Source organism: Phacochoerus africanus, chromosome X (assembly GCF_016906955.1).
Source record: "Phacochoerus africanus isolate WHEZ1 chromosome X, ROS_Pafr_v1, whole genome shotgun sequence".
NCBI lineage: Eukaryota > Metazoa > Chordata > Mammalia > Artiodactyla > Suidae > Phacochoerus > Phacochoerus africanus.
Window position 1 is genome coordinate 14,212,392 of NC_062560.1, and position 26,102 is coordinate 14,238,493.

General features: G+C 45.9%; 1 protein-coding gene across 3 annotated transcripts; it reads right to left on the bottom strand.

Moving 5' to 3' along the window:
• Nucleotides 1-263: 263 nt before the first annotated feature.
• Nucleotides 264-24,743, bottom strand: ASB11 (ankyrin repeat and SOCS box containing 11). Of its 3 annotated transcripts, none has more exons than XM_047765611.1 (7): nucleotides 24,516-24,743; nucleotides 15,839-15,918; nucleotides 11,407-11,514; nucleotides 8,505-8,655; nucleotides 4,835-4,969; nucleotides 2,725-2,916; nucleotides 264-855 (listed from the first exon to the last, which is right to left on the bottom strand). In XM_047765611.1, the coding sequence occupies exons 1-7, from the start codon at nucleotides 24,694-24,696 to the stop codon at nucleotides 731-733; spliced, it is 972 nt and encodes a 323-aa protein (XP_047621567.1). In that variant the 5' UTR covers nucleotides 24,697-24,743; the 3' UTR covers nucleotides 264-730. The 3 variants fall into 3 exon arrangements, with proteins under 3 accessions (XP_047621567.1, XP_047621568.1, XP_047621569.1); XM_047765612.1 differs by lacking the exon at nucleotides 24,516-24,743 and adding an exon at nucleotides 23,480-23,692; XM_047765613.1 differs by lacking the exon at nucleotides 24,516-24,743 and adding an exon at nucleotides 18,909-19,020.
• Between the last annotated feature and the right edge of the window lie 1,359 nt (nucleotides 24,744-26,102).

The following is a 26,102-nucleotide window of genomic DNA, read 5'->3' on the forward strand; positions in this document are numbered from 1 at the left end:
GACCAGTATCCATGAAGATGCGGGTTGGATCCCTGCCCTCACTCAGTCGGTTTGGGATCCGGCGTTGCCATGAGCTGCGGTGTAGGTCACAGACGCGGCTCGGGTCCCAGTGTGGCTATGGCTGTGGTGTAGACCGGCAGCAGTAGCTCTGATTCGACCCCTAACCTGAGAACTTCCATATGCCACTGGCACAGCCCTGAAAAGCAAAAAATAAAGTGCTTAGCTTTTTATATTTAGAAAAACACAAGGAAACCAAATTTTTGCAGAAATTTATTCTTGGAAGGAAGGAAAGACAGGGGGAAGGAGGGAAGAACTCAATCAGAACACATCCTAGAATACATATATTCATCCTAATCTTATTTACCCAGATTTACATGTCTGCATGCTATTCAGAATGGTGACTCAATTGAAAATCATCAATCTTGATTTTACTTTCACCCTACTTGACAGTTTGTTTTTAAAGTTTCTTAACAAGAGCTACAAACAAAAAGGTTTCTGATTGCCCTTTGGTTAAAGAGAACACCAAAGTAACCAGGAGTTTCCACTCCCCAAGTGTCGTGGGGCATCAGGGATTCGCCCTAACTTGCTTAGCTTGTCAGGATTCGCCATAACTAGCTTAGCTTGTCGGAAGATACTGGGAATCTAACTGTTGGGCGTCTACACTAGGTACCCGGGGTGCAGCAGGCAATAGCCTGCTTCTTTCCAAGCATCTTCCCATGGCCAGGTTGGACTACTGGTAGAGGAGGAATCTTTCCAGTGGCTCCGGCAGATAGAGTTTCTGGATGGTCTGATGACAGGTCCGACCCAAGCACTTCCGGACACACAGGCGGCAGAGCTGGGAAAGAGCGGGTGGGCCTGGGGAAGGAATTAAAATGTGCGGTCACAGAGGCAGTGTTAGGAGATGTGCTGAGGCCTGACAGGCCTCGGGTACCTCCTGGCTCCAGGTGCCCATGAGACTGGCCGGGTCCCCACACTCACAGGGGCCCTCCATTCTCAACAGATCCCAGCCCAACAGAGGATCTGAAGAATGGACCCAACTTGGACCCCGCTATGCCATGAACCTCAGTCATGGAGTCTCATGAAGTCATCACGCCCAAGGCTGTGAGTGGCTTCTGAGCCCTGGAAGAAAGCAAACTAAGGAGAGTCCAAAAAACAGCTGACCAGGCTGAGTGAGCATTTGGCTGGAATCCTCGTTACTCTGGCACATGGTTACTACCTGCCTTATTTCCTAACCTGACCGTATTGATAAAGATCTCTACAAGTAGACCCCTGTAATTACTGGACCATACAAAGCTTTCCTTCTCAAGAAAATCCTACTGGAACAGCATCTTGCACCGCACGAGAAATGGTGACCGTACAGACAAACAGCCCGATGACACCTGGACTGCTGTTGCCAAGAAGCATCCATGTGATAATGGAAAGCTACCTGGAGGGGCAGACCATCGCCCTTAAAGTCTTGGGGTGCAAGAATGCAAAGTGTCTGTCCTGTCAAACAGTGAAAGCTCCTCAGAGTGACCTCTGGCATAGCTGCTATTCATTCTTCTAGAGCAGCAGCTCTATTTATGAAGACAGAAGACAGAGGAACTTGCTTCGATGAAATATAAATCCTGCCCCTGGAGACACTTTTGATGGAAGACAAGAGGTAATTGTGACAAACGCTATAAACTATAGTCTCAGCTAATAGTTGTTAAGGACCTGGTATTTCCAAACAGGGAACTGGCAAAGAAGATGGTAATTCTTGCAGGAGAGATTCACATCAAAGAACAATCATTAATGACACAGACTATTGCAAATCATCCAGACCCGTCTTATTCAAAGTCTGGCCTCAGACCAACAGCCTGGGCATCACCTGACGGGTGGCCCGGCAGAGGCTAGGGCCCCACCCCAGAGCTCCTGCATCAGAATCTGCATTTTAAGGAGATCCCCAGGTAATTCGTAGGCACATTAAAGCTTAAGAAGCACTGGCCAAGCATCCCATTGGGAAGGTATCCAAGACATGGGGTGGTTTCACCAAGTGGAGCTGGTACCTGAAATCAAACTCTGCTTCGCTAGAAATTGTTTCAAAAGACTCAGGATGGAGGCATCATAACATTAAGTGTGCACGCTGGAATCCGAGTTCTTGGTTAGAATTCCCAGTCTACTTTTTAGCAGCCGTGTGACCTCCTGAAAGCCCTCTCTTCATGCTTCTTCTTTCCCATTCGCGACTAGGGCAGCACCAGTTATGATAAAATTCTCGTGGTTTTCAAGTTTTGAGAATTCAACAAGATTAATCTCCCTGAGGTGGAGAACATGCCAAGAGCTCTACCATTGAGCCCAGTTCCTGAAAGACACACTCTGTGTCCATGTGGCCATCTGTAACTCGAGTATTTCTCATTTCCCCTGAATTGCCTCTAAGTGCTACAAAGCGGAGTTTTGACCTGCTCAATCATGTGCTTATGGCAGGATAGATGCAGCAGTTCAAGCGTTTCAAGGTGAAAGAAAGTTCTCGGATAATTTCCTTGCTAATGCAAAAACAAAACAGCACGCCAGTTGCCTGTAAATGTCCCTTTAAGTGAATATATCCAGCGCACAAAAATCCCATCTCTGTGATGCTAGGACGTGCCCTCTCCTGCGTGCCACTTCCACTTACAAAGAGAAAAAGAAAAAGAAAGTCTAGAGGTGACACAGGAGGAGAGAGAGCAAATGTGTTTTTGGATGAGAAACGGATGCCCAGCCCTTTCTTACCTTCCCGGAGCAAGAGCGCCTGCTCCACGCTGCTTTTTGGAGCTGCCAGATCAAGTGCAATCTTGCCCTGAGCGTTCTTGCCCTTGATGTTAGCCCCGAAGTCTATCAGCAGGTGAATGATTTCCACACTGTTCTGCCTTGCAGCTGCATGCAGGGGACTGTCCAGCCATTGGCCATGGTCCACGTTGGCTCCTTAACAAAGCAGATGAGCACGATTCAACCACAAAGGTTAATGGAGAGACACACACAGCCTAAAATGTGCTAGTTGTCGATCGAGACATCTTTTTTTAATCTTTTTTCACCCACACCTGTGGCATATGGAAGTTCCCAGGCTAGGGGTCAAATTGGAGCTGCAGCTGCCAGTCTACGCCACAGCCACAGCAGATCCGAGCCGTGTCTGTGACCTATGCCACAGCTTGCAGCAGTGCTGACCCTTAACCCACTGGGCAAGGTCAGGGATTGAACACGCATCCTCATGGACACTATGTCAGGTTCTTTTCTTTTCTTTTTTTTTTTTTGTCTTTTTGCCTTTTCTAGGGCCGCACCTATGGCACATGAAGGTTCCCAGGCTAGGGGTCTAATCAGAGCTATATCCACGGGCCTACACCAGAGACATAGCAATGCAGGATCTGAGCCACGTCTGCACCTACAGCACAGCTCACAGCAACGTCGGATCCTGAACCCACTGAGCAAGGCCAGGGATGAAACCCTCAACCTCATGGTTCCTAGTTGGATTCATTAACCACTGAGCCATACGGGAACTCCCTATGTCAGGTTCTTAGTCCACTGAGCCACAACAGGAACTCCAATAGAGACATCTTAAATGCTATGACATAGTTGACAAATCTTTGAAAATGTATGGCTGAAGCCTAGAATCAGCAATACCTCCTAAAACTGTTTCCACGTATTCTGATGAGAAAAGTATAGAACAGGAGTTTCCGTCGTGGCTCAGTGGTTAACGAATCCGACTAGGAACCATGAGGTTGCAGGTTCGACCCCTGGCCTTGCTTATTGGGTTAAGGATCCGGCGTTGCCGTGAGCTGTGGTGTAGGTCACAGACGTAGCTCGGATCCCCGCGTTGCTGTGGCTCTGGCGGAGGCCGGCGGCTACAGCTCCGATTCGATCCCTAGCCTGGGAACCTCCATAAGCCACGGGAGCGGCCCTAGAAAAGGCAAAAAGACAAAAAAAGAAAAAGAAAAAAAAGTATAGAATAGAGAGATTTTTAGTCATTTTAAATGCTTCACTTACTTTCCCATAGGAACTGTGGGAGAGACAAAATTAAATATTTGCAGCTCCTTTCCCATATTTTGTTTTGGGGCACAGGACAAAGCTAAGTTTATTTAGTATTTACTATTCTGGGCTCAAAAAAAAAGTTTTCTGAATTACTATCAGGAGTGGCATATGATAGGGGTTTTTTTAAGTCAAAAAATCTTGGAGACTGATATTCTTATTGCCACCTCTACCTTTGTGTCAGTGGCTAAGTTTGGGGAATCTTTACCCAAATAATAGTTTCAAGACATTTTACTTTCCCCTGGACTCTCAGTTTCTGTTTATGACTTTGAGAATTCAAAAATTACTAAATGATCCAGCAGGATTGACCTAGTCCATGGCAAATGTCTATTGTTTTTTTTTTTTTTTTTTACTAACCAGCATCTTCCTGGGAACCACACCTCGATTTTACTCAGGGGAACCATCTCCTGTGATTCCCAGATCACGTGTTTCCAGTGAAGCCCAACAACTGCAGTGTAGATGGAAATCTAGGCCTAAGCCCATCTGCATGGGCTATTCCCTTGATTGGCTCAGAGATGGGCATGTGATTCAGAAAGAGCCAATGAAATAACGAAACGCAATTGGTTGTTTTCCCCCTGAGTTTATGGGAGAGAGACTCCTGCTCTGTCACTGGACCACCAAGGAGAAGCCAGGTGAATGGAGCCAACATCAAAAGAGGCAGAACTGAGAACGGCACATACTCATCTCTGAAGTCCTGCTTTAAGCATTTAAACATCAAATGCTGGCAGAGTTTTGACCACCCTGACAACAACTTCGTCTCTGAGGTCATAGAAAACCAACAGGGTTAACAGGTTCTCACGAAAAGATTTCTGGAAGTTACCTAATTCTAGAAGTTTCTTGACACAGTCGACCCTCTGGTAGGTGCAAGCCACATACAGGGGAGTTCCGAGGTGAGGCACTTCTTGGTCGATGTTGACGTTATTTGCCAGCAGAATCTCCATGCACTCTCTGTTGCCTGGCGGAACACATGATAACCTCGCTCAAGTAAGGGAAATAGTAACGCTTCACAGAATTACAGGACTGCTTATCTATAATGGGCTTTAGAAACACCCTAGTTTTTTGTTTTGTTTTTTACGGCTGCACCTGTGGCATATGGAATTTTCCAAGCCAGGTGGGGGTCAAACCGGAGCTGCAGCTGAGTCACAGCCACAAGCACACCGGATTCAAGCCACATCTGGGACCTACACTGAAGCTTGTGGCAACGTCGGATCCTTAACCCACTGAGCAAGGCCAGGGATCTCGAACCCACATCCTCATGGACTTGTGTTGGGTTCTTAACCTGCTCAGCAACAATAGGAACTCCCTTTTTTTTTGTCTTTTTGTCTTTTCTAGGGCTGCACCCGAGGCATATGGAGGTCCAGGGGTCCAACTGGAGCTGCAGCCGCTGGCCTACACCACAGCCACAGCAACTCGGAATCCGAGCCGTGTCTGCGACCTACACCACAGCTCACAGCCGGATCGTTAACCCACTGAGCGAGGCCAGGGATCGAACCCGCAACCTCATGGTTCCTAGTGGGATTCGTTAACCACTGAGTTACAATGGGAACTCTGGGAATGCCTAGATTTCTTTTAAGCAGAAAATAATTTGGGCAGTGGAGGAAACCTTAGAAATCACCAAAATAAAACCATTAAAAAGAAGAGCATGCCCTTGCTTCCCCCACTGAAATTCTTCCTTGCAGCCCTGGGGTACCTCCAACCAAACTAAGGGCACCAGGGAGCACAGCTGAAATCACTGTCTATAATAAGTCATGGGTTTTTAGACAAAGGCTACAAGACCGAGGGGGATAAATGACTCATGCTATTATCACCCCGGAAACCCAGTGCTCAAATCCAAGACCCAGCCCTGATCCCTCTCCATGACACATCTTCTCTTTCCCACCCCAACATGTAAGACCGGGTGGACTGCCACGCCACGCAGTAAAACCTTCTTCTTTTATTTTTGGTTAATTTGGAAGACTCCCATGAGGATTAAAAAAAAAAAAAAAAAAACCCTCAAATGTAGACTGTATTTCCATGCGCTCTCAAGTTCAATGGTAACTAAGAACTATGTGCGTAATCGCTGTCCTTGGAATTCACCAGGTGAATAGACAGGATTAAGTTGCAGCGTATGAATGACCTGCTCAGGAGCAAAGGCTTCTGAGGTATTTACTGATGGGGGTTTTTCTCTCTTAAAGAGTTTGTTCTTTTTTGAAGATTCAAAGGTTTCCTTAAAAAAAACACTATCACTGATTAAGCTTAACCAGTCTTTTCTTTAGAGATGATATAAACGTAAGCTTCATCTCGAGCCTGCTTGATTTATCACAATTCCAATTTAAGCATAATTATGCATTAAAATGTACAAATAAGGATTCTGTGAATTCAGACTCTTTGTTCGCATGAGTAAATTTTCTACCTGGATTATAGCATCAATCTGTCCAAGTACTGACTCAGACTGGCCCAGCTTGTTCCTAGAGGTTTAAAGCTGCCAGAATCCAGAAATGATATCTAATTAGGACCTAAAAGTGCCTGGTTAATACAATGCATCTAATCAACACTTTCAAATCACTCCTGTCCTTTCCCCCCCCCCCTTTTTTTTTATTTCTGCAAAAAACTGAGCCTACTTGGAGTGAAATTTAAGTATTCTCAGAAACTTTTAAAAACATGAATACATAGAAGTCAAGTGACTGGCGCCAATAGTATCTGATATAATGAATCTGCTATTCATCCTTCCATTCTGTGGACACTGGTCTCTAACACATTTTTATGATGATACAGAAAAAAATGCGCAGAGGAGTTCCCACTGTGGTGCAGTGGGATCAGCAGTGTCTCTGAAGTGCCAGGATGCCAGTTCAATCCCCAGACCAGTACAGTGGGTTAAAGGATCTGGGGTTGCCCCTGCTGGGTTGCAACTGTGGCTCAAATCTGATCCCTGGCTCAGGAACTCCATATGCTGTGACGGAGCCAAAAAAATATACTTAGAGACACAAGAATTTCTCTGTTTATAGGGATATATAACGCTTATATATGTATATATAGGATAGAGAGTGTATGTATATGTGTGTGTGATTTTATATATATGTATTTATATATATATAGTAGGCACATAGATACGAAACACTCCATATATAACTGTCTAAGCACTGCAGAACTACTTAAGTAATGCAAACTATTCCCAATATTTAACCACTTATAAATGTTTGGACGGAAAGGCAAATAATAGATTAATTTTCCCTTCAAATCAATAGTTAAATTTTTTAAACACTTCTATATTACTTTCAAAGTAGGCTATTTCCCTACAACTTAAAGGACGTATTTGAAGTTTGGAAAATGACCAACATCAATTGTCAATCAATGAATGTTTATTAAATATGTACAGGGCATCAAAACCATAGATATTCTGAGGTTTGAGGGGGTCTTTATCCTTTCAAGTAATCCACTGCAAAAAAAGTTACCAAGTAACATGTTTTATTTTGTTTGTTTGTTTTTTGCCATGGTCGAGGCATGTGGAAGTTTCCAGGCCAGGGAGTAAACCACGCATGACCTGAGCCGCTGCAGTGACAATGCTGGATCCTTAACCTGCTGCACCACCAGGGAACTCAAGTGACATGTTTAACAACCTGGGGCAAATCTTCCTCTATTGCTTTTGGAAATAGAGTTTGATTCCCATTATACCAGCAAAGATCACTCTTCTCCAGTGTTCTTACTTCTCCGTTGGATTTCTGATCTCAGTGTAAGAGAATAAGCTCCACTGCCGGTTGACACAGAAATGCTGCTCTTTAAGTGTGACCTTTGATAAATGGCACTGGCCTTTCAATGGCTCTTTTTAATGCCTAGTCCATGCATATCGTTCTTGAATTCCTTCATTTTACTCTTTTCTGTCATTTCAATAGCAATGGAGAACAGAGATGTCTGGAATCAAGAACAAGGTTTCCAACACCATGCTTCTGAAAACTGCCACTTGCTTTTCAACAACTAATGACTTTGAGAGCCATCAGCTCGTCTCGAGTATATTGCTTGCTGTGGACAGTTACCTTTAATCTTCCATTAGCGACATCATCTGCCTTGGCTTTCAGACACTTTCATCATTTATTTTATGCTAGCGGTTGATGTTTTATGGGCTTTGGGGCATGGACTGTTCTTTTCCGGTAAGGACAGAGACAGAAACACAGTACAACTCATGGAAGTGACGCCTGCAGCCTTGACTCCACCAGTGGCCACCCAAACACCAGCAAAGAACCTCAAGCCAGGCTGGATGAGAGACTGACCCCAGGAAACGGGACATCTGGGGCAAACAGCCACTCCTGGGTTGTAAGAAGAGGCTTTTCATGCCCACTGGTATTGCCAGGAGATTTGGGCGTGGTGAGGTTACCGCTGTGGAATTTCTAAGCCACACAGTGTCTGTTGGTTAAAAATATCTGGGCGACCCTAGTAAGGGGACCACTAGGTCAGTGACTCACACAGACTAGAGGGAGTCCACCCATGTTCTGTGGGCCAGGCGATGGCTCACCTACCTCTCTTCACTGCCTCGTGGATGGGCGAGGCCAGGTGCACCTCCAGCTGGGCCTTGGCTCCAAATTCCAGCAGCACATTGACACATGCAGCACTGCCGCTGCAGCAGGCATTGAAGAGGGGCGTGGCTCCGTGAACTGTCACCCCATTGACCTAGGGACGGGCAAAGGGAGAACCAGAGGATTTGCTCTTTGTTTCTCATCATCTCCAGCTGCGCATTCCCACGGATCTGTCTGGACAAACTTCCCAGGCCAGGAAATGAGTGAAGGAACTGTCCATCCTTCCAGCATTACATTTTTTTACATCAGTAACCTGCCAGCGCTCGCTTATAAGGACGATCATGAGTGAGGCACAATGGGACTGTTTTTTAAATGGATACAGGGGCATACTGGGTAGAGTTCTCTGTGCTATACAGCAGGTCCCCGGGGCCCAATTATTCCATACACCTCAGCGTGCATATGCCAATCCCAAACCCTCAATATGTGGGAAAGGAATCTGAAGGAGAATGGATGTGTGTATATGTACAAGTGAATCCCTTTGCTGTACTGCAGAAATCATCCCAACATTGTAAATTGACTTCAACAAAGCTTTTAGAAATGAAAAAAAAAAAAATGCATTCACGGGTATTCTAGAGTTTGTTTTTAGCAGCCTCCTAGTTGCCTGAGAACATGGCCTCTGGAACAATCAGCTTGGGTTCAAACCCAGCTCTCTTTCTTCCGTCGGCTCAGAGATCTTGGTTAGGACACTAACTTTCTGTGCCTGGGTTTCCTTATCTGTAAAATGAGGATCATAAAGGAATCTACTTCATGAGGTTACAACACCTGAGTTACGACGTGTTCAACACCTAGAACACTGCCTGAAGCTCAGTAAGCATCTGATAAACAGTCACAGCAAACAATGATCTCCATTTTCCACTAGTACGGAGCTGACTCCCCCTCGCAGTCACAAACACACCGAAAGTACTAGAGGTACCATCTAGCTTAAGGTCCCCAAATCTATCCTTGCAAAAAAAAAAAAAAAAAAAAAATCTGCTCAGCACTTCCCCACAGCTCTTTCTTGCCAAAGATTTCCTTTCTGGTCTACGACAATCCATACCAATCACAAATCCAGTAGCGACCCCTCAAGAGATCGTGACCAAGCAAAAGACACAAAGAAGAGAGCCATCAACATGGTGTCTCCAACCATCCTTGGTGCCTTCTAGGGATGTGGGAGGTCCAGGAGACCCAGCACAGCTGCGAGGCATCTGTGAGTAGGAACAATAGAGTGGAAAGAACATCCTGGAACCAAGGTGTTCTGGAGGGGAGGCTCTGATAGGACTGAAAGGTGAGAAAGACCATGAGGGTTTGATGTCAAGCCACTTTGCCTCAACAACCAAAGATACATGCTTGTGATCATTGGAATCATTAACCAAAAGCTATTTCTCCATAGTGCCAAGATAGCCCTCATTCAAGGTGAAAGTTAAAAATGAGATGCTAAGACGGCAGAGAGAGACGAGGACCCAGACAAACACGAGTGAATTCATACACTGTAAGGATTTCTAACCTAATTTTCATTTTTACGGACAAATATATGGTGGAACCGGTTCGGCTGGTTTTTAACCAAGTAACCTCCTCATCCTCAGGCCTGGCAATCTTCTCATTTGATTTCCTCTAAGTTTCTCTCTCCCATCAGGTCAACAAACATTTACTGAGCACCTAATTAGTTTCCACTGTTTCCAAAACAAGAGTGGACAGCGGCCTCTCTTTGAACACAATGAAATCTATTCCCAAAGACAAACGAAAAGAGAGAGTTTGGATCCAGTAAGAAATGCTTTAGATCATGACAGCAGCAGGACAAAGGACAGCATAGATCTGAGAAATATTTAGGAAGGAGAATTAATAGGATGTTGTGCTTAATTAGAGAGGCAGACGGAAGGAAAAGGGAGGGGGTCTGGAAATAGGTTTTACCTGGTCTCTTAGGCTGGGATTTGCCCCCACAGAACCTTCCAGAGGCTCCTCTACCACTCAAAGCTGTTGGCTCTTGCCCACCTGTGACCCCAGTCACGCAGCTGGAAAGGAAACAGGCCCCCAACCAAACTTGCCCTCATCATCACGTGAGCGGATGAAGTGGTAGCTCAAAGGAGCACTACCTAATGAAAATGAAAATACATGACCACTACGGCATCGGGAAAAATCGCTTTTTATAAAAGTTAGACTTTTATATTCGGTTCTACACGGAGAAACCCCACTTCCATATAAAATGCAAAGAAAATCCTCATTAAGCACTTAAAAACATTACAGCTCACAAAACAAGGCAAGGACTGAGTTTTTGTAAAAAAAATAAAATAAAACTGAACCTCAAAATACTATCTGGCAACTAAATCAAGGTCATTGAGATTTTCCAAAGTATGAATTTCAGAATTCCATTCTGATACCTATACTACACACAGCACCTCAGCCACTCCTTGGAAAAAAAAAAAGAAGAAGCAAATTAGTTACCTTCATAGTGTTTTCCCAATGGATTATTTGCTAAAAGCTTATTTAGTTTGACAATGTTGCTCAATAAAAGAATCGGTGTGGGTGTAAGGCGCTGACTTAGAGGGGTTTGGGGTTGCTGTTCTTCGAAAAATGTGCTCTTTGGAAAGCCCTATAACAAATTTTCCAGGATCAGTGTTCGATTGCTTTGGCTCAAGTCAGCCTCCCAGTGTTGAATCCGCCCTAGGAATTAATTACCTCATCGGAACGTGCACAACGGCCACAGAGGCTGAAGAGCAACCAGCAGCGTCTTCCCCACCATCCAAGAACACGGGCGCCGAGGCAGCGAGCCCCCCGAACCCCGCCGCGGGTCTGCGGCCTGCGAAGTGTGGGGTCTTTAGCTGCTGCGGCGGCACCTGGGCAGCCGGGCGGGGGCGGGGCGGGTACTCACGTGTGCGCCGTTCTCCAATAGGGCCTTCGCGCAGGCCACGTGGCCGCCGAGGCACGCCTCGTGCAGAGAAGACACCCGGTTAATCGTTACCAGGTTCACGTTGACACCCTGCGGTTTGGAGAGAAGTGGGTTACAGGCTGCATCAGCGCTACGGACGAATGCAAGAATGTGGGACCCGTCTGCGAAGGCTTCTCGGCCGGGCGGCTGCCGTCTAGAGAGGAGGCAGGGCCGGGACCGGGGGAATCCAAGCATCGCAGAGAGCCCGGGATTGATGCAGTGATTCAGCAAAAACGCTCACGCAGCCTGCTGGGCCAGGCGAAGGGCCAGCACCTGGGGCCTCGAAGTTCGTGCCAAGGGTCTCTCTCCTCCAAGAGCCTAGTGGGGGAGACAGAATTGGCGGGGTGGGGGTGGGGGTCCAGCAAGACTATTGCTGCCCTGGAAGCATATTCACATTTCTTTGTCTTTTTCGGCCACCCCGAGGCATATGGAGTTTCCGGGCCAGGGATGAGATTCGAGCCACAGTTTGGACCTATGCCGCAGCTGCAGCCACGTTGGATCCTTTAACCCACGGTGCCAGGGGGGTATGGAACCTGCGTCCCAGCACTCCAGAGACAGGCCAATCGCGTTGCGCCACAGCGGGAACTCCCATATTCACATTTTAAGTGGCGGCCTGGCCTGGTGTATCCTTGAACCTGGCTTGGGGAGTAAGAGAAAACGTCACCAACGAGGTGGTATTTAGCTAAGGCATGAAGCATGAAAAAGTTCAAGCTAGGAGGGCAAAAAAAAAAAAAAAGAGCATTCCAGTAGGAGGGAACAGGATATGCAAATATGCGACGCGGAGGAGAGGGTGGAAGGGCCAAAGGTGAAGGGTTGATATTTCTGGATCACAAAGATCCCACAGGTGGTAGAGGCGGAAGGAGGGAAGTGGGAGATGAGGAAAGGGGGGCAGTGGGAGATGGGGAAAGGGGATGGTGAGCTGGAGGTAGACCGCGAAAGGCCTTGATTTCCAAACAGGAGGTGCCTGTCTTCGAGGGAACGGCGTGCCTTTCAAGGCTGTTAGGCTGTTGAAGTTCTGATATTGGACGTTTGGGGGAGGCGGAATTGGATTTGGCCCGGAAGGACGACTCCCAGGCTCCAGAGTAGAAAGTAAAGCGGGCGGTGCTCCTGGGATTGAGGTACCGTGGTCGCAGCGATGCTGATCGCCACATCTCTGCTGCGGGGCTCGGTCTCGCAGGACCAGGGTCTGGAGCCAGGACTCCTCCTAAGGCTCCTCACTGGCCTTCCCCGCGTTCCTCCCCTTAGAGTCCGGGTGATATTAGAACCGGCTCCGCCCAGCTGCTGGTCGGCTCTGACCTCAGGCCGGGATGCTAACACCTAGGCCCTTACCCTCCCCGCCACCCCGCAGGACCACCCCTTTCACCCCTTTCTGCGAGAGGATTGAAGTTCCTGCCAGCCCCCAACCAAGTTCTGCCTTTGATTCCCTGCCTCAGAGCTGACCTGCCGAAATCCTCCAAAACCTAGTGCATGACCCTGAATCTCAAACCCCAACGCGAGTTCCCGCCGCATCCTTCACGGGGCTGGCTGCGTCCCTGCTGTGGGCACGGCAACACCTTACATCTTGGGGCCTGTCTATTGGCTCCTTGGTCCCGTCTCTGTTTATGTCCCGAGTGTGACATTGAGACTCCGGAGCTGTGCTGTCTATTTACACTTGGATAGCTAATCCAAGAAGATTTCTTTTCCTTTTCCCAGATATAATTTGGAGAAAAAAAAAAAGAAAAAGAAAAATAGGAAACATTTAAAAAATAGTCCACAGGGTGGCAGCAATGTGCTAGGAAAAACAAAACAAAACAAAACAAACCAAAACAAAGCCTGGATGGGCGCAGACTCTCCCAACCTCTGGAATTGTATACATGTAAGGCTGGGCGGGGCCTGAAAGATCATCTAGAAGGAATCACCTTCTTGGCGCAGGAGAAAACGGAGGAGCAGAAACTTCCAATTCCTAAATAAGACCTGAGGTTCCCCAGCTGACGGTGACAGCGTGGTCATCCAGAGCCCCCCATCCTTGTTTTTCAGGTTTTGCTCACAGCACAGCACATCATCTCTATGTAAAATAGAGAAGACCATAAAATAGAATAATGCCTTTTTTTTTTTTTTTTACTAGTGTGTAAGGGTAAAGAAGTAGGGGTATGCTGAGAAAAGGGGGAAGAATTCTCCATGAAGAATGCTCTTTACACAGTGAAGGAGACGGTAGAAACCAAATAAAGGAGTGAAAAATAAGAGAGAGCTAAAAGCCGTGTTAATATCCTGGACTCTATCCTGGGAGAGAAAAAAGACCCCGGTGGTCTGCAGTTGACTGAATGGTTTCATACCCTTGTTCCTCTCTTTTTTTTTTTTTTTTAAATAAAGATTTTTATGTTTTCCGTTATAGTTGGTTTCATCTCTTTTGACTCAAGGACTGGGTTATGTATGATATTAACACTAGGGGAAGTTGGGTGAAGGGTGTGCTGGAACTCTCTGTACTCTCTTTGCAGCTCTTCTTGAAAATTATTCCAAAAGAAAAAAGTTTATTTAAAGGACGAATAAAAGTATGGGATGGGGCAAGAGGGAGGAGGTGAATGACTTTTAATTGTGTACCTTTTCCTATCATTTCCACTTTTAAACTATGTGAATATGTCACATATTAGAAATGACCACAGTCGATAATATTTGAAGTCTTTTGAATATGCAACGACATTAAAGGCAGAGGAAGAGGAGGTCGGAGGAGGAGGAAAGAGAGAGGTGAGGGAGATGAAGCGGCACAAACAGGCAGTTGCTAAACAAATGAGTCACAGGGATGATATGAAATGTACAGTGTGGGGAACAGAGTCAATAATTATATATTTGGTGGAGTTCCCATCGCGGCTCAGTGGTTAACAAACCCGACTAGTGTCCATGAGGTTGCAGGTTCGATCCCTGGCCTTGCTCAGTGAGTTAAGGATCTGGTGTTGCCGTGAGCTGTGGTGTAGGTTGCAGACACAGCTCGGATCCCGCGTTGCTGTGGCTCTGATGTAGGCCGGCGGCTACAGCTCCAATTCGACCCCTAGCCTGGGAACCTCCATATGCCGAGGGTGCAGCCCTCAAAAGACTAAAGACAAAAAAACCCAAAAAACAAATAAATAAGCAAGTGATAAAAGTCAAGTGCAAAGTCCATTTGATTGTTACTAGCAGTCCTGTTTTCCTCCGGCCTCTTTCCTATGAGGTAACACAATGCATAAAAGAGAAAAAGAAAAAGGCACACAGAGAAAAAGAGCAGTGTGTGCAGCTGTTTAAATTCAAAATAAGGCAGCCAGGTTTGGTGGTAACTGGGATGTGGGGAAAAACAACCCTAATGACTTACCTCGTCTGTACACACAGAGACTCTGAAACAAAGTAAATGGACTGTGTACACTTTCATTTATCTCACAAATATTTGCTAGGCCGCTATTCATTACTCACGGCATGAGGGATAGTTATAAATGAAAATGAATTAGCCTTACTGACTGAGACTTGAATAAATCTTCCCAAACAAGTCAGATTTAAATAGTTGCTCTTGAAATGGTGTGTCATCGGGGCAGGCAGCCTCTAAGATGGCTCCCAGGGTTCAAGGTGGCTCCGTTTCCTGGCATTGGCTCCTTGGCATAATCCCCTCCCCTCGGGGGTGGGTTGGATTTACCGATTCACATCTAATGAGTAGAACATGGCAAACGTGATGGGATATCCCTCTGGAGATGAGGTTATATACTGAGACTTCCTTCTTAGGCCCACTCTTGTGCTCTTGAAGGAGGAAGCCAGCAGCCCTCTCAAGAGGGAGCCCCGCGGAGAGGCTCATGTGTCAAGACACTGAAGCCAGCAGCCAACAGCCTCATGAGTGACATTGGAAGCAGCACCTTCCCCACCTGCATCAAGCTGTGAGGCGTCTGTGGCCCCGGCTGATACTTTGCAGCCTGCACAAGACCTGGAACCAGAACCACTAGCTAAGCTGCTCCTTGGCCCACAGACCCCATGAGAATTTGTGTGTTGTCTCCGGCCAGCACATGTTGTAATTTGTTACAGAGCAATAGCTGACTAATGCAACTTCAGGGCTGCTGAAGGAATGCTGGGAAAGTATAAGGTGAGTTCAGGCAACGTGGGTTAGAGGGGACACACCCCCACCCCCAATCAGCCTCACAGGGAAACTTTTTAGGAAGCAAAGGAAGACCCTAAAGGAGCAGGATCGAACTGGGCAGAAAACCAGCCAGCTCCCCAAGAGAGGACAGGCAGGAGAAACCAACAGTGAGTTGGGAGAGGATACGTCCACCTAGAAGGTGCTGGAACCCAGATGGGGCCAGCCAGACCGTGGCTACTGTCAAAGCTAATAGAGAACAACCCTGGATTACAGCAGAAGCACAGAGGATCAAGTCTTGAGTTTACTTACTTGTGCAATTAAGGTTTTAAGGGCCAGCAGGCGCCCCTGAGCCGCAGCCTCATGAAGTGGAGAGCGATCGGCCCAGCAGTCTGAAACACACATCAAGCTCAGAGTCAAGGTTTGGAAGGCTTCTTCCTGCAGGTGGTTCATGTGCCCATCCCCTGGGAGAGGAGATCTGGGGAAGGGGAGGGGCGCCTGCCCCACATGGCAGGTTCTCTTAGCAGCCACTCTCAGGGTGACGGGTCACTGAGGATACAGTCCATTGGTACGGCGCTGTGTGTGGAGAGGCAGCCCGGACCATCTCTCTGGCTTTGGGTGGCAATTTTCACAAGCAATACAATTATTTAGTTCAAATAAACAGTGCCAAGGGCTTGAATCCCTTAGTTGTGAAGAGGCAGAATGAAAGGCAAAGCTGTCCTTGAACGTCTCTGCTTTCTTCTTTCCCCTGCCTCCCCCCAGCCCCCCATCACCCCTACCCTAGGCAGAAGGTTGTTTTGCAGACGATGTCATCCTCCAAAACTTTTTGGTGGGCAACTGGAAGTGATGGCTAAGCATGGGGCCTGTGGAGCCGTACGGCCTGGGTTCAAGTCCTGCCTCAGCCACTTTCTCTGCCACAATGGGCAAGTTACTAAAGTCATTGAGCTTCGACTTCCTGATCTGTAAAGTGGGGGTCTCTAAGTAGGCTGAGAAAATACGCCAAGAAAATTTATGATTACTAAGTACACAAGGCAGGCTGGCGCTCTAAGGAACAGCCTCAGAACTGCCTTACGATTGTATTTTTCTTGGCATTGCCTGCTTAAATATGCATCTGAGAAGGAAACTTGTATTGAACTTACCAAAGGGCAATCATTTCTTTGGGAAGAAAACCTCTACCGATTCACAGTATTTGGGCCTTCTTCAAATGCTAACTGTGCCCTTCATGCATTGAGCAGCATATCATACAATTCGGGTTTTACCCAAAGGGTCTGTCTTATCATCCTTTTCTAGGTGATGCCGATGATGCTAAGAATTCAGGCTTTCCCATACCTGCAACCTTGGCAAAGAGTCCCACCAAAGATGATGTGAACTTGGAATCGCTCCTCCTCAAGGAGAGAGTGACCTTTTCCAATGGGTCAGAACCAGGGCTAGAAACATTGCTTATAAGCCTTCTTCTTACATGGGAACTCAATCCGTATCTTCTCTAACCTGCTGGGTTATGACAGACTGAACTCCACAGAGCTGGATTGAAATGGGAGAAACTGGTATGATACCATGCTTTTCAAGGTGTGTGTGTAGATGGGGAGATATCTAAGGACTGAAGGTGGGAACTGGTGACCTGTCTGGTTCTCGATCTCTCTGCCTATCTGTCGATCTATCTATAGATCGATCTATCCATATCGATAGATCGACAGATAGACGGATAGATCTAGAGAGAGAGACTAGCATTGCATCTGAGAAAACCTAAACCAGGGATGCTTGGAGAAATGGCTGATTCCAAGTCTGCACCAAGAAAAATACAAGACGGGCCCCAAACATCTTGCCAGAAAGTCAGGGAGTGCTCAGTGAATGATGGGAAATGCCCAAAAGGACAGACGTTGGCTAGAAGAGGCATCCACTGGCCAAATACAGGACAATCGGAGCATCAAAATAAATAATGATTATATCCTAGCAAATGAAATAGGATATATATAGGCCTTACTGACATAAATGAAGGTATAAATGGGGAGAAGAGAAAGCACTTCCTCATGGAACACCAACGTAGAGCCATAGGAGGGAGAATAGAATCTGCCTCAGATGACCTCCCCACAAAGTAATGACATAGCTATAAAGGGAACAGGGGTCATTTTGCAGTGGAACAAAATCGTAGGCACCACCTGACCCCCGGGGATCAGAGTTAACCTCAGACGTGAGGGACCAGTCGGTACAGTGTGCCACCCCTTGAAACCCCATGAGCAGCCTCACGCCCCGCGGGCGGGAACACAATGAGAAGAACACAAGGTCGCTTGGGAGGTTCCTGCTCAAAACGCATGGCCTGAACCCGAAGATGAGGACACCGCGAACCGACTCAAACTGGGGGACATTCTCCAAAATAACTGGCCTGTAACCAGCTCAAGTAAGGACCGAGGAACAGGTTGAAGGAGGCCGATGAGACACAGAGATGAAAGCTAGTATGTGCGCCTGGATGGAATCCATTTGCCGTCAAGGTTATTGATCGGACAGTTGGGTAAACCCGAGTGGGGTCTCTGGGCAGAGGAAAGTGGGAAATATTTGTACCACTTTAGTTCCCCAATAAAAATATGATCTCTAAATATCTATAATCACTGGTGATTGCATCCTTCACTTATGAATAATGCTACCTATAATAAGAGAAAAATTTTAATCTGAAAACATACCATGCGCGTGTGTGTCTCCATTCGTTCTAGAGTCAGTTAAAAGTTGATGAATGGAGTATTTTTAAATCTCCTTGGACATTCCTAATTTGCATAAGCTAGGAATCAGGAGATAATGCATGCACAGAATCCTCCAGAGTCGGCCTTGGTTTCTTCGGAATACATCTCCATCTCATTCAGAGTGAGGCGCGCATTATACACATTGCCCTCCGGCTGCCTGGCTCTTGGAGATGGACGGGCGCGGGCACTGGGGTGGCCAGGACGCTCTTGCCCCCATTGCAGCTCGGCACCCTGACCCGGGGAAGCCACAAAGCCACAGCTGTGACCTAGTTATTCTCTCGTTCTACAAATAGCCAGCCAACCTGACTCACCTGAAGATGCCTTAAGTCCTTGCTGCCCAAATAAAACCAAGACTGTGATGGCAACTTGCTATTACTAACTTAGAATGGCAACGTGAAATGGGTTTTTTCTTCCCAAAACTTGTCCCAAGTGGGCTGCGGTGTCCCATCTCCTGCTGGAAAACAAGCACCTTAACCACCATTTCGTCTATTGCTAGTAACTTTCTGCCACCCACCAGCCCCCTAAGACCCACTGGGTACACACAGCCTAGCTGGATCTCTCGAACCGAATGCTGTCCGGGGAAGCCAGACACAAAGGAGGATGTGCCCTCTGACGGCCTCTCCAGAAAGTTCCAAAGGGGCCAAACTCACCATGGGTGTTAGGAGCCAGAAGCACCAGGGTTTGGCTAGAGCTGGCCGTGGTGGGGGCCATGCTGATAACAGGCAGGTTCTTGCTCCTGGGAGCTGGTGCCCAACTGTGAAAATTCCCCCGGCTCTTGGCACTTGTCTATATTTTTAGCATACTTCAATGGAGAGGTTTAAAAACCACCTGACTGCTGGTCAGTCCCCTTTCAAACTGTTGTCTCCGCTCCTCTGCCCATTCTCAGGGCAGGGGATGGCCCTCTGTCCCGCCCAGGCAGGTGGCAGAGGAAGGGCAGTGCGTTCTCACACAGGTTCCCCCACTTCCTCCTGGAGGTGCCAGCCTCCAGTGCCCATGGGGGGTGAAGAGAGGCTCCCCAGCCAAATGCCTGCTTGGCCTCAAGGGCAGGACTCACTCCTGGTCCCCACACGGGTGGGGGTGTGGGGGGGTATCACCCCCTGACTCCTTTCCTCTGCACCAGCGCTTGGCCACCTCTCTGTGTGTCCCCCACGGACGCAGCAACCTCTGATGCTCCTGGACTCCCACCCCATGCTTGGGATGCCTGCAGGTCATCTTCCGACCCACAACCCACAATCCAGAATCCGTGATCCCAGCCGCCTTCCAATTCTCTTTCCCCCTGTTTGAGGAGCAGAATTGTCCACCTAAACCGACCCAGGCTCCGCCCCCTGAAACGTGCTCCTTCCCGGACCCTCCAGCCCTCGGCTCTCGAGAGAGGCGGGAAGAGCCTGGCCCCCTGAAGCCAGACACTCCAAAGGCACAGCAACAATTGCCTCACCTCAGATCTCACTTCTGCCCAAGTGAGACTGGAGAAGGCACCGTGTCCGGGTTTTAAGAACTACCAGGTTTTCCCATCCTGCCTCTCCCTGTGGTCCATTTACTTGTGGGGGTTGCTTTGCTCTGTCCCCTGTCTCTCTCTGAACAATATGAAGTGAATCAATGGGACTGCCTTAAATGTGGAAATCGTTTTGGTTTCCCCACTGGCAACAAAGCCACTGTCAAGGAAGTCCTCTTTCCAGTCGCTGTTTTCCAGCGCTTGCTTCAAAGGACCTTGACGGGTTCTGCACACAAAGCCCTTTTCCAGAAACTCGGCCACGGTGGGCTCCTCTCTTTTTCTATTCTTATTCCCCACGTGCCGGCTCTTGCCCTTATCATTCCTGTTTTGCAAATTGGAGCTAATTGTGAGAAATTGAGGATAAAAGTTATTTGGCAGCCAGGGAGTTTTTCCATTCCTTTCAGGAAATATGCATCTAAGCTCTCCAAACAAATGAAGGCGAAGTAGGAATCAATCATTGCTTCTAAGGCAGTCTATTTTTAGTTACTTGGCAGCCTGCCTGTGTCACAGGGCTGCAGGCACATTTTTTGAAGATAGTTTACTCTACAAATATGTTTACTTGTTCCTGATGAGGTGTACGGAAAATGTTCAAGTACTTTTTCATTCCCCCCTTTGACTTTTTCTCAGAATGTGATTTATATCTTCAGTTCTCGGGCTCTCGGAATAACCATTTCACGACAGCTTCAACAACCAAAGAAGCTTCGACAACCTGTTTCAATAACAAAATGGGTTCAGATGGAATACGGTTGTCTGAGTTTCAAGTATTCAAGATCAAAATCAATTATTATTTTTATTTTTTTGCAATGTTTACCCTTCCTAATTCCAACAAGTATTTGAGATGACAGGTTTATGATTAAAAAAAAAAAAAAAAAAACCTCCGGCTAACTGCCTATCTCTAGTGCCCATAGAACAATCTTTATTCTCTTTATTCAAGTTCCAAAATCCTCTGGAGGAGTATCTTCTCCTATAGAATCTATTGAAGAAAAGAAAAGTCAAAAGGAATTTTGAATTCGAATTAAAATATAGGCAAGAGCCTAATTAGTATTTTAAGTAAAACAGAGGTAATTGGAAAAAATATATATTATAAGAAATTTCCTCAGGGAGTTCCCAACTAGCAGGTTAAGGATCCAGCACTGTCTATGAGGTGGCTGGGGTTGGATCTCCAGCCTGGCACAGAGATTTAAGGATCCAGCGTTGCTGCAGCTGTAGCATAGGTTGCGGCTGAGGCTCAGATTTGATCCTTGCTCCAGGAACTTCCATATGCCTTGAGCGTGGAGAAATGAAAGAAAGAAAGACAAGACGGACAGACAAAAGAAAGAAGGGAGGGAGGAATGAAAGAAGGAATTTCCTGAGACATCTAAAATATTATGACAAAATTGAGTTAAGGTGCACGTTCTCTAGAACACTTGGCTCTGGCCAGGAGATGAACTATGATCAATTAACACTTTTCTGTAGTGCGCTAGGAGGAGACTTCCTTTGAACATATTAGGAGCAGGAGAGCTGAGCTGAAGATAACATGTTGGGTGGCAAAGCCCCTGCTGAGGACTCTTTGTTCTCACTTGGCAAGCCAGCAGGCACCTGTGACATATAACCATTCAGAGGGTGGATGGGCCCAGGCCTGAGGAGACAAGTAACAACACCGAACAAGGCCAGGCAGAGGACTAGGCAAGAATGGACCGAAGGCAGGAAAAAAGCTGTTGACGGGGGAAGGAATACAAAAAAGGAGTCCGAATGAGTCAGGCAAAGGTGGGGCCATCAAATCAAGGTCAGTCCTTTGAGTTTAGCAAAGCAAGGACAACTGATTTTAGACAAAACACTTAGAACTAATTTTTTAAAGGGTACAATAATTCCACCATTTCTTATCTGCAACTGTAAAATTCCGCACATTCTGAAAACCAAGTTTCCCCTACCCTGCAAGTCGGAGAAGCTCCTTTGGCAGCAAAACGTGGCCAGGTCTCAGGTTTAGCAGTTTATTATTTTTAATTTGCATTTTTCACTTACTGTGAATATTGCTATTTTCGCCATAGAAATATCAAAACATTTGATTATGGGAGGCGAGTCCAGCTGGAAGTGCTATGTCATAAGAAGTATACACATTGCACCATCTTTCTAGTATCCCCCAAACTGCTGAATCCTGAAACATGTCTGGTCCAAGAGTTGGGAATAACAGATTATCAACCTGTATCTACACTTTATTTATCAACCTGTATCTACACTTTATTTTTATAATATATACTATATTATATACTAAATATATTTAGTATATACTAGTATATTTAGCTGTACTAAATATAGCTTCAGTTCTGGCCACATTAGCAAAGGTTGAAAAACCATGCACCACATCTCTTGGGAAAGAGAGAGAGAGAGAGAGAGAGGGAGATTGAGAAAGAGAGAAAAAGGGAGAGACTTTACAGAAATATCTATGGGCTCAAGGAAGGAGCTGGTGATCCATCTGGTGCTCTAGATGTAAGAATACCAAGGGCCAATGACAATGTTTCAAACTTAAAATTCAGATGTAATACATATATATTATTGACAAATAACAAAGAGGCCTGAAAAAGCTAACAGCCAAGCAACCATAGCTTAACTCCATTCTGATGAGTTTTCTCTAAATGTGTTTAAGCCACAAAGAAAATATCGAATGATGTATTCCAGAATATGAACAACAACAACGATCTTTCCCCCCCAAAAATAAGGTATTTCATGAGAGACGCAATGCTAGGTGTGGCTTCCAAAAGAAAAGTGCCAAGACCTATGACAGGCCAAACTCTGCCCTGGCTCAGGTTTTTACAGCCTCCCTTGTTTATGACAGCGCCGGCCAGAGTTTACAGGAACATAATATGCTAGTGGAATCAAGGAAGGTAACCTTGGGCCGAGACTTTAGTAAGTCAATTAGCTGACTTACTGAGTAAATGTCACATGTTTTCCCAGAAAACATTTGTCTGACCAACGAGCAGCAAAGGTAGTTTCTGGTTTGAGTCAAACACTTGGACAAAATTTTGTTTTGGCTTTTAACACGTCTAGCTTTAAATGTATATAGTATCTGACTGTTAACAGTGTCAAAAGCAAAAAGGCTGTTGGAATCGTGTGAAAAAACCACTGCTCTGGCACGGTACTGCCTACAGTATTATAGAGAACCTTATTTACATCTGGATATACACTCTGTTACACATGTGTGTGCATGTGTGAGTGGGGCAGATACGTCTTAACACACCCATCCTCACGCACATATGCATGCTCATAGGAAGGAAATTAAACTGAGAAATTAACAGGCACTATTCTCCATCCTGCCTCTCGTTAGCGATCATTGAAAAATACGTTTTTGACTTTTGTAATGCCATGCCACGTGCAAATTAAATGCATATTATCCTAGGCCCTTCAACAAGTAAAGATATTTGAGCTTGAGACTAAGTGAGCTCTATTTACGGGATTTGTATTATGGTTCCAGGTTTTGACTACGATAAAACTCTCTTAAGAGGGTACTTAATTAATGGCCACAAAGGCAAAAAGAACGCACACAAGCACCCGGAGGCAATGTTTTTAACACATTCTGGCTGATACCAGCTGTCGGACTTTACCTAATTTAAACCAGAAGGATGATGTGTGAACTTCGAGAAAGCCCCTGCCCAGATTTACAAATTAAATTAGAAAATTGCTTTTCGGATTATGCTTCATTGGAAAATTACAGTTACTTTTCTTTTTTGTAAACCAAGTCTAAAAGCGACATACCTCCCTGAAACGTGTGACAAATATAATCCCCAAAAGAAATCTCTTTCCACACTCCGGGCCTTCTGGTATTTCCCAAAACTTCCAGATTCTTCTCATTTTCCCCCATTAACTGAAGCATCCTGACGCTTTGTCTTTGGAAGTCTTATCTCTTCGGATAAGACTACTCTTGCCTAGTGTCCTTAAAGTTGTCTCGTGTGTTGGGATCACACAACGTAAGGCTATTTTGAAAGGGAGTCCAGGATGCAAGGTGAAATGGATACCAGATAAAGAATGAGGTAATCCTGGAAGCCTTTACGAACACTAAAAATACATGGGGAAATTCGGAACTCCGTTAACACAGACTCCTCCATCAAGCGGCTGTCCCAGCAGGACCGAGCAAATCTGATTCATTTACTTTGGTAGCATCTCCCTGCAATGAAGGGGAATCATTTCTGGAAAGAAATGGAGACTAAATCCTACAAAGCAGGAGACATGAAAAGGTTTCGCCCAAAGGTTGGCATTTCCTACTACAGTAACCTTTGCATTGCTTTGCAAGGTGCTGCATATAAATGGACTCAGTACAGGGTTTTCCTGACGGTGACAAGTGGCTAAACAATTTGAGTTGCAAATGACAGCACAACTATATATATATGGCATATATATTACTGCTTTTCGTCAAATTTATCGGCCATTCCATTTCCCGGGGAAACAGTTCTGTTAGAAGGCATTGTCAACATTTGATTTAAAATATTAACGAGGATCATCCTATAAAGTAATTCTTTTGTTAGTAGAGACGAGGTTTTTCAAAATACTCTTAGAAAGCCACGACTCTATTTACTTCTTAAAGAGTAACTGCTAATGGAACTACTACCTTGCAGAAATTAAAGCTGAAAATCCTCCGCAAATTGGTGCAGTCAACACCCTTTGCTACTTGAAATGAGACTCTTTGAAAAACTGCCCACTCAAAGCCAAAGCAGAAATAAAACCTGCCTTCCAGAAATATCATTCACATGAATTATCTAGGAGCATATCTGGGAACAAATTCATGTCTTTTTACCTGAAATTTCACCATAGATCTCTTCTGCTATCCTAGCCGCTTCTTTTCTATTTCCTTTGACGATATAGAAATGGGTTAGGAGCGCCAGGAAAACTTTAATCAAAAGCTTGAAGAAGAAAAAAGTAGCAAACATCGTAATAAAAATGTTTGGAAAGCCATAGGCAACAGGAGCGTCTTCCATTTTGGCTTCCACTCCGTATAGGTTCGGGGGACTGCAAAATTTCACCGAGTTATAATTGGTATCATATGACATCTATTTTAAACCTTTGAGCTCTCCGTGCTCCTGTTACAGAGAACTCAGTTTCTAGATTCTCAGCTAACTGTGATCTGCTTGCCCTGACATTCACGGCAATGTGAAATGAACTAAAGAGACTCCCTTCTAACCAGAAACATCCAACAGTTCTAGACCTACATTCCTCAGCGCAGTTTAACAAACAAAAGGTTGTCCAAAACTTTCTTCCTCCTAAATCCCAGTTCTTGCTCCGTTATGTTGGAAGGCAGGATTGGAAAGATAAAACCAACCTCTCAGACCCCACGGGGACAAAGAAAGTCATTTCAAGTTCACGCAAAGAAGTGCAAATACGTCCTGTGCTCTTGGAAGTACCAGCCCCTGGAACATTTCATTCTTCTCTTCATTCTGAGGTTTATGAGAGATAAAGCCCAAATCTAAAACATGACCAGTTAAGAGAGACTATTTACTCTCAGGCAGTGTTTAGTAACGGGCCCGTCTCAGCTGCCTCTCCAGGCTGGACGCACCAGACCACTTGCTGTGATAGACTCCATCCATCCATGACCGAGTCGCCCTCCACATTCCTAATCCTTTACTTTCTATCGTCAGGCATGGTGGTGCCTCTTTCGGGAAGATGTGGGCTACTCTCCATCTTGGAGGACTTACAATGAAACGTATGAATGTGCTCTAGGTTCTGGGTGAAGCCCCCCAAGATTCTACGCATCAGCACCTTCCCTTGCTAGCCCGTATTTTCTTGCAACCCTAACTCTTCGATAGGCATCAGCTGGCCAATGCAAATAACGCTCATTTGTTTTGAATTTTCCTCACCTGGGAAAAACAGAGGAGGAAACTCTAGGTCTCCTTCATTCTTGGCTCTATTCGATTTTCTAAATGTCTACAACCTACTGGTAAGGCCAAGCCAGCGTAAAATTAGAGGAGACGACTAAATGAATCTTACTTAATGCATGCTTTCTGCAAAAAAATATGGGAGTTTCTCCTTGCACTCAGGCAGACTGGAACAACCACCTATTTAAGAACCATCTCCCTATACTCTGAAAAAGGGGAGGCATCCGAATACAACCTTGACTCTCAAGACGCAACGTAGCCATTTCAGTGTTTCATTCTGCAAGCTTGGGCTGTTCCCATTCTCAAGAAAAGATATGAACATACAAGGTTTGCCAAGCTAAGACTACCTGGTAGAGTGCCAACGTATGCCAACTGACCACAAGCATCTTAGCTCTTTCAACGAACTGCTCCCTAAGAAGCCCATCACTTATTTGCTCCTGTCGGCCTACTGATGTCTACAGTATCACATGTTATTCAATCTTGTTTTGGCCCATAATTTTCATTTAAATCGT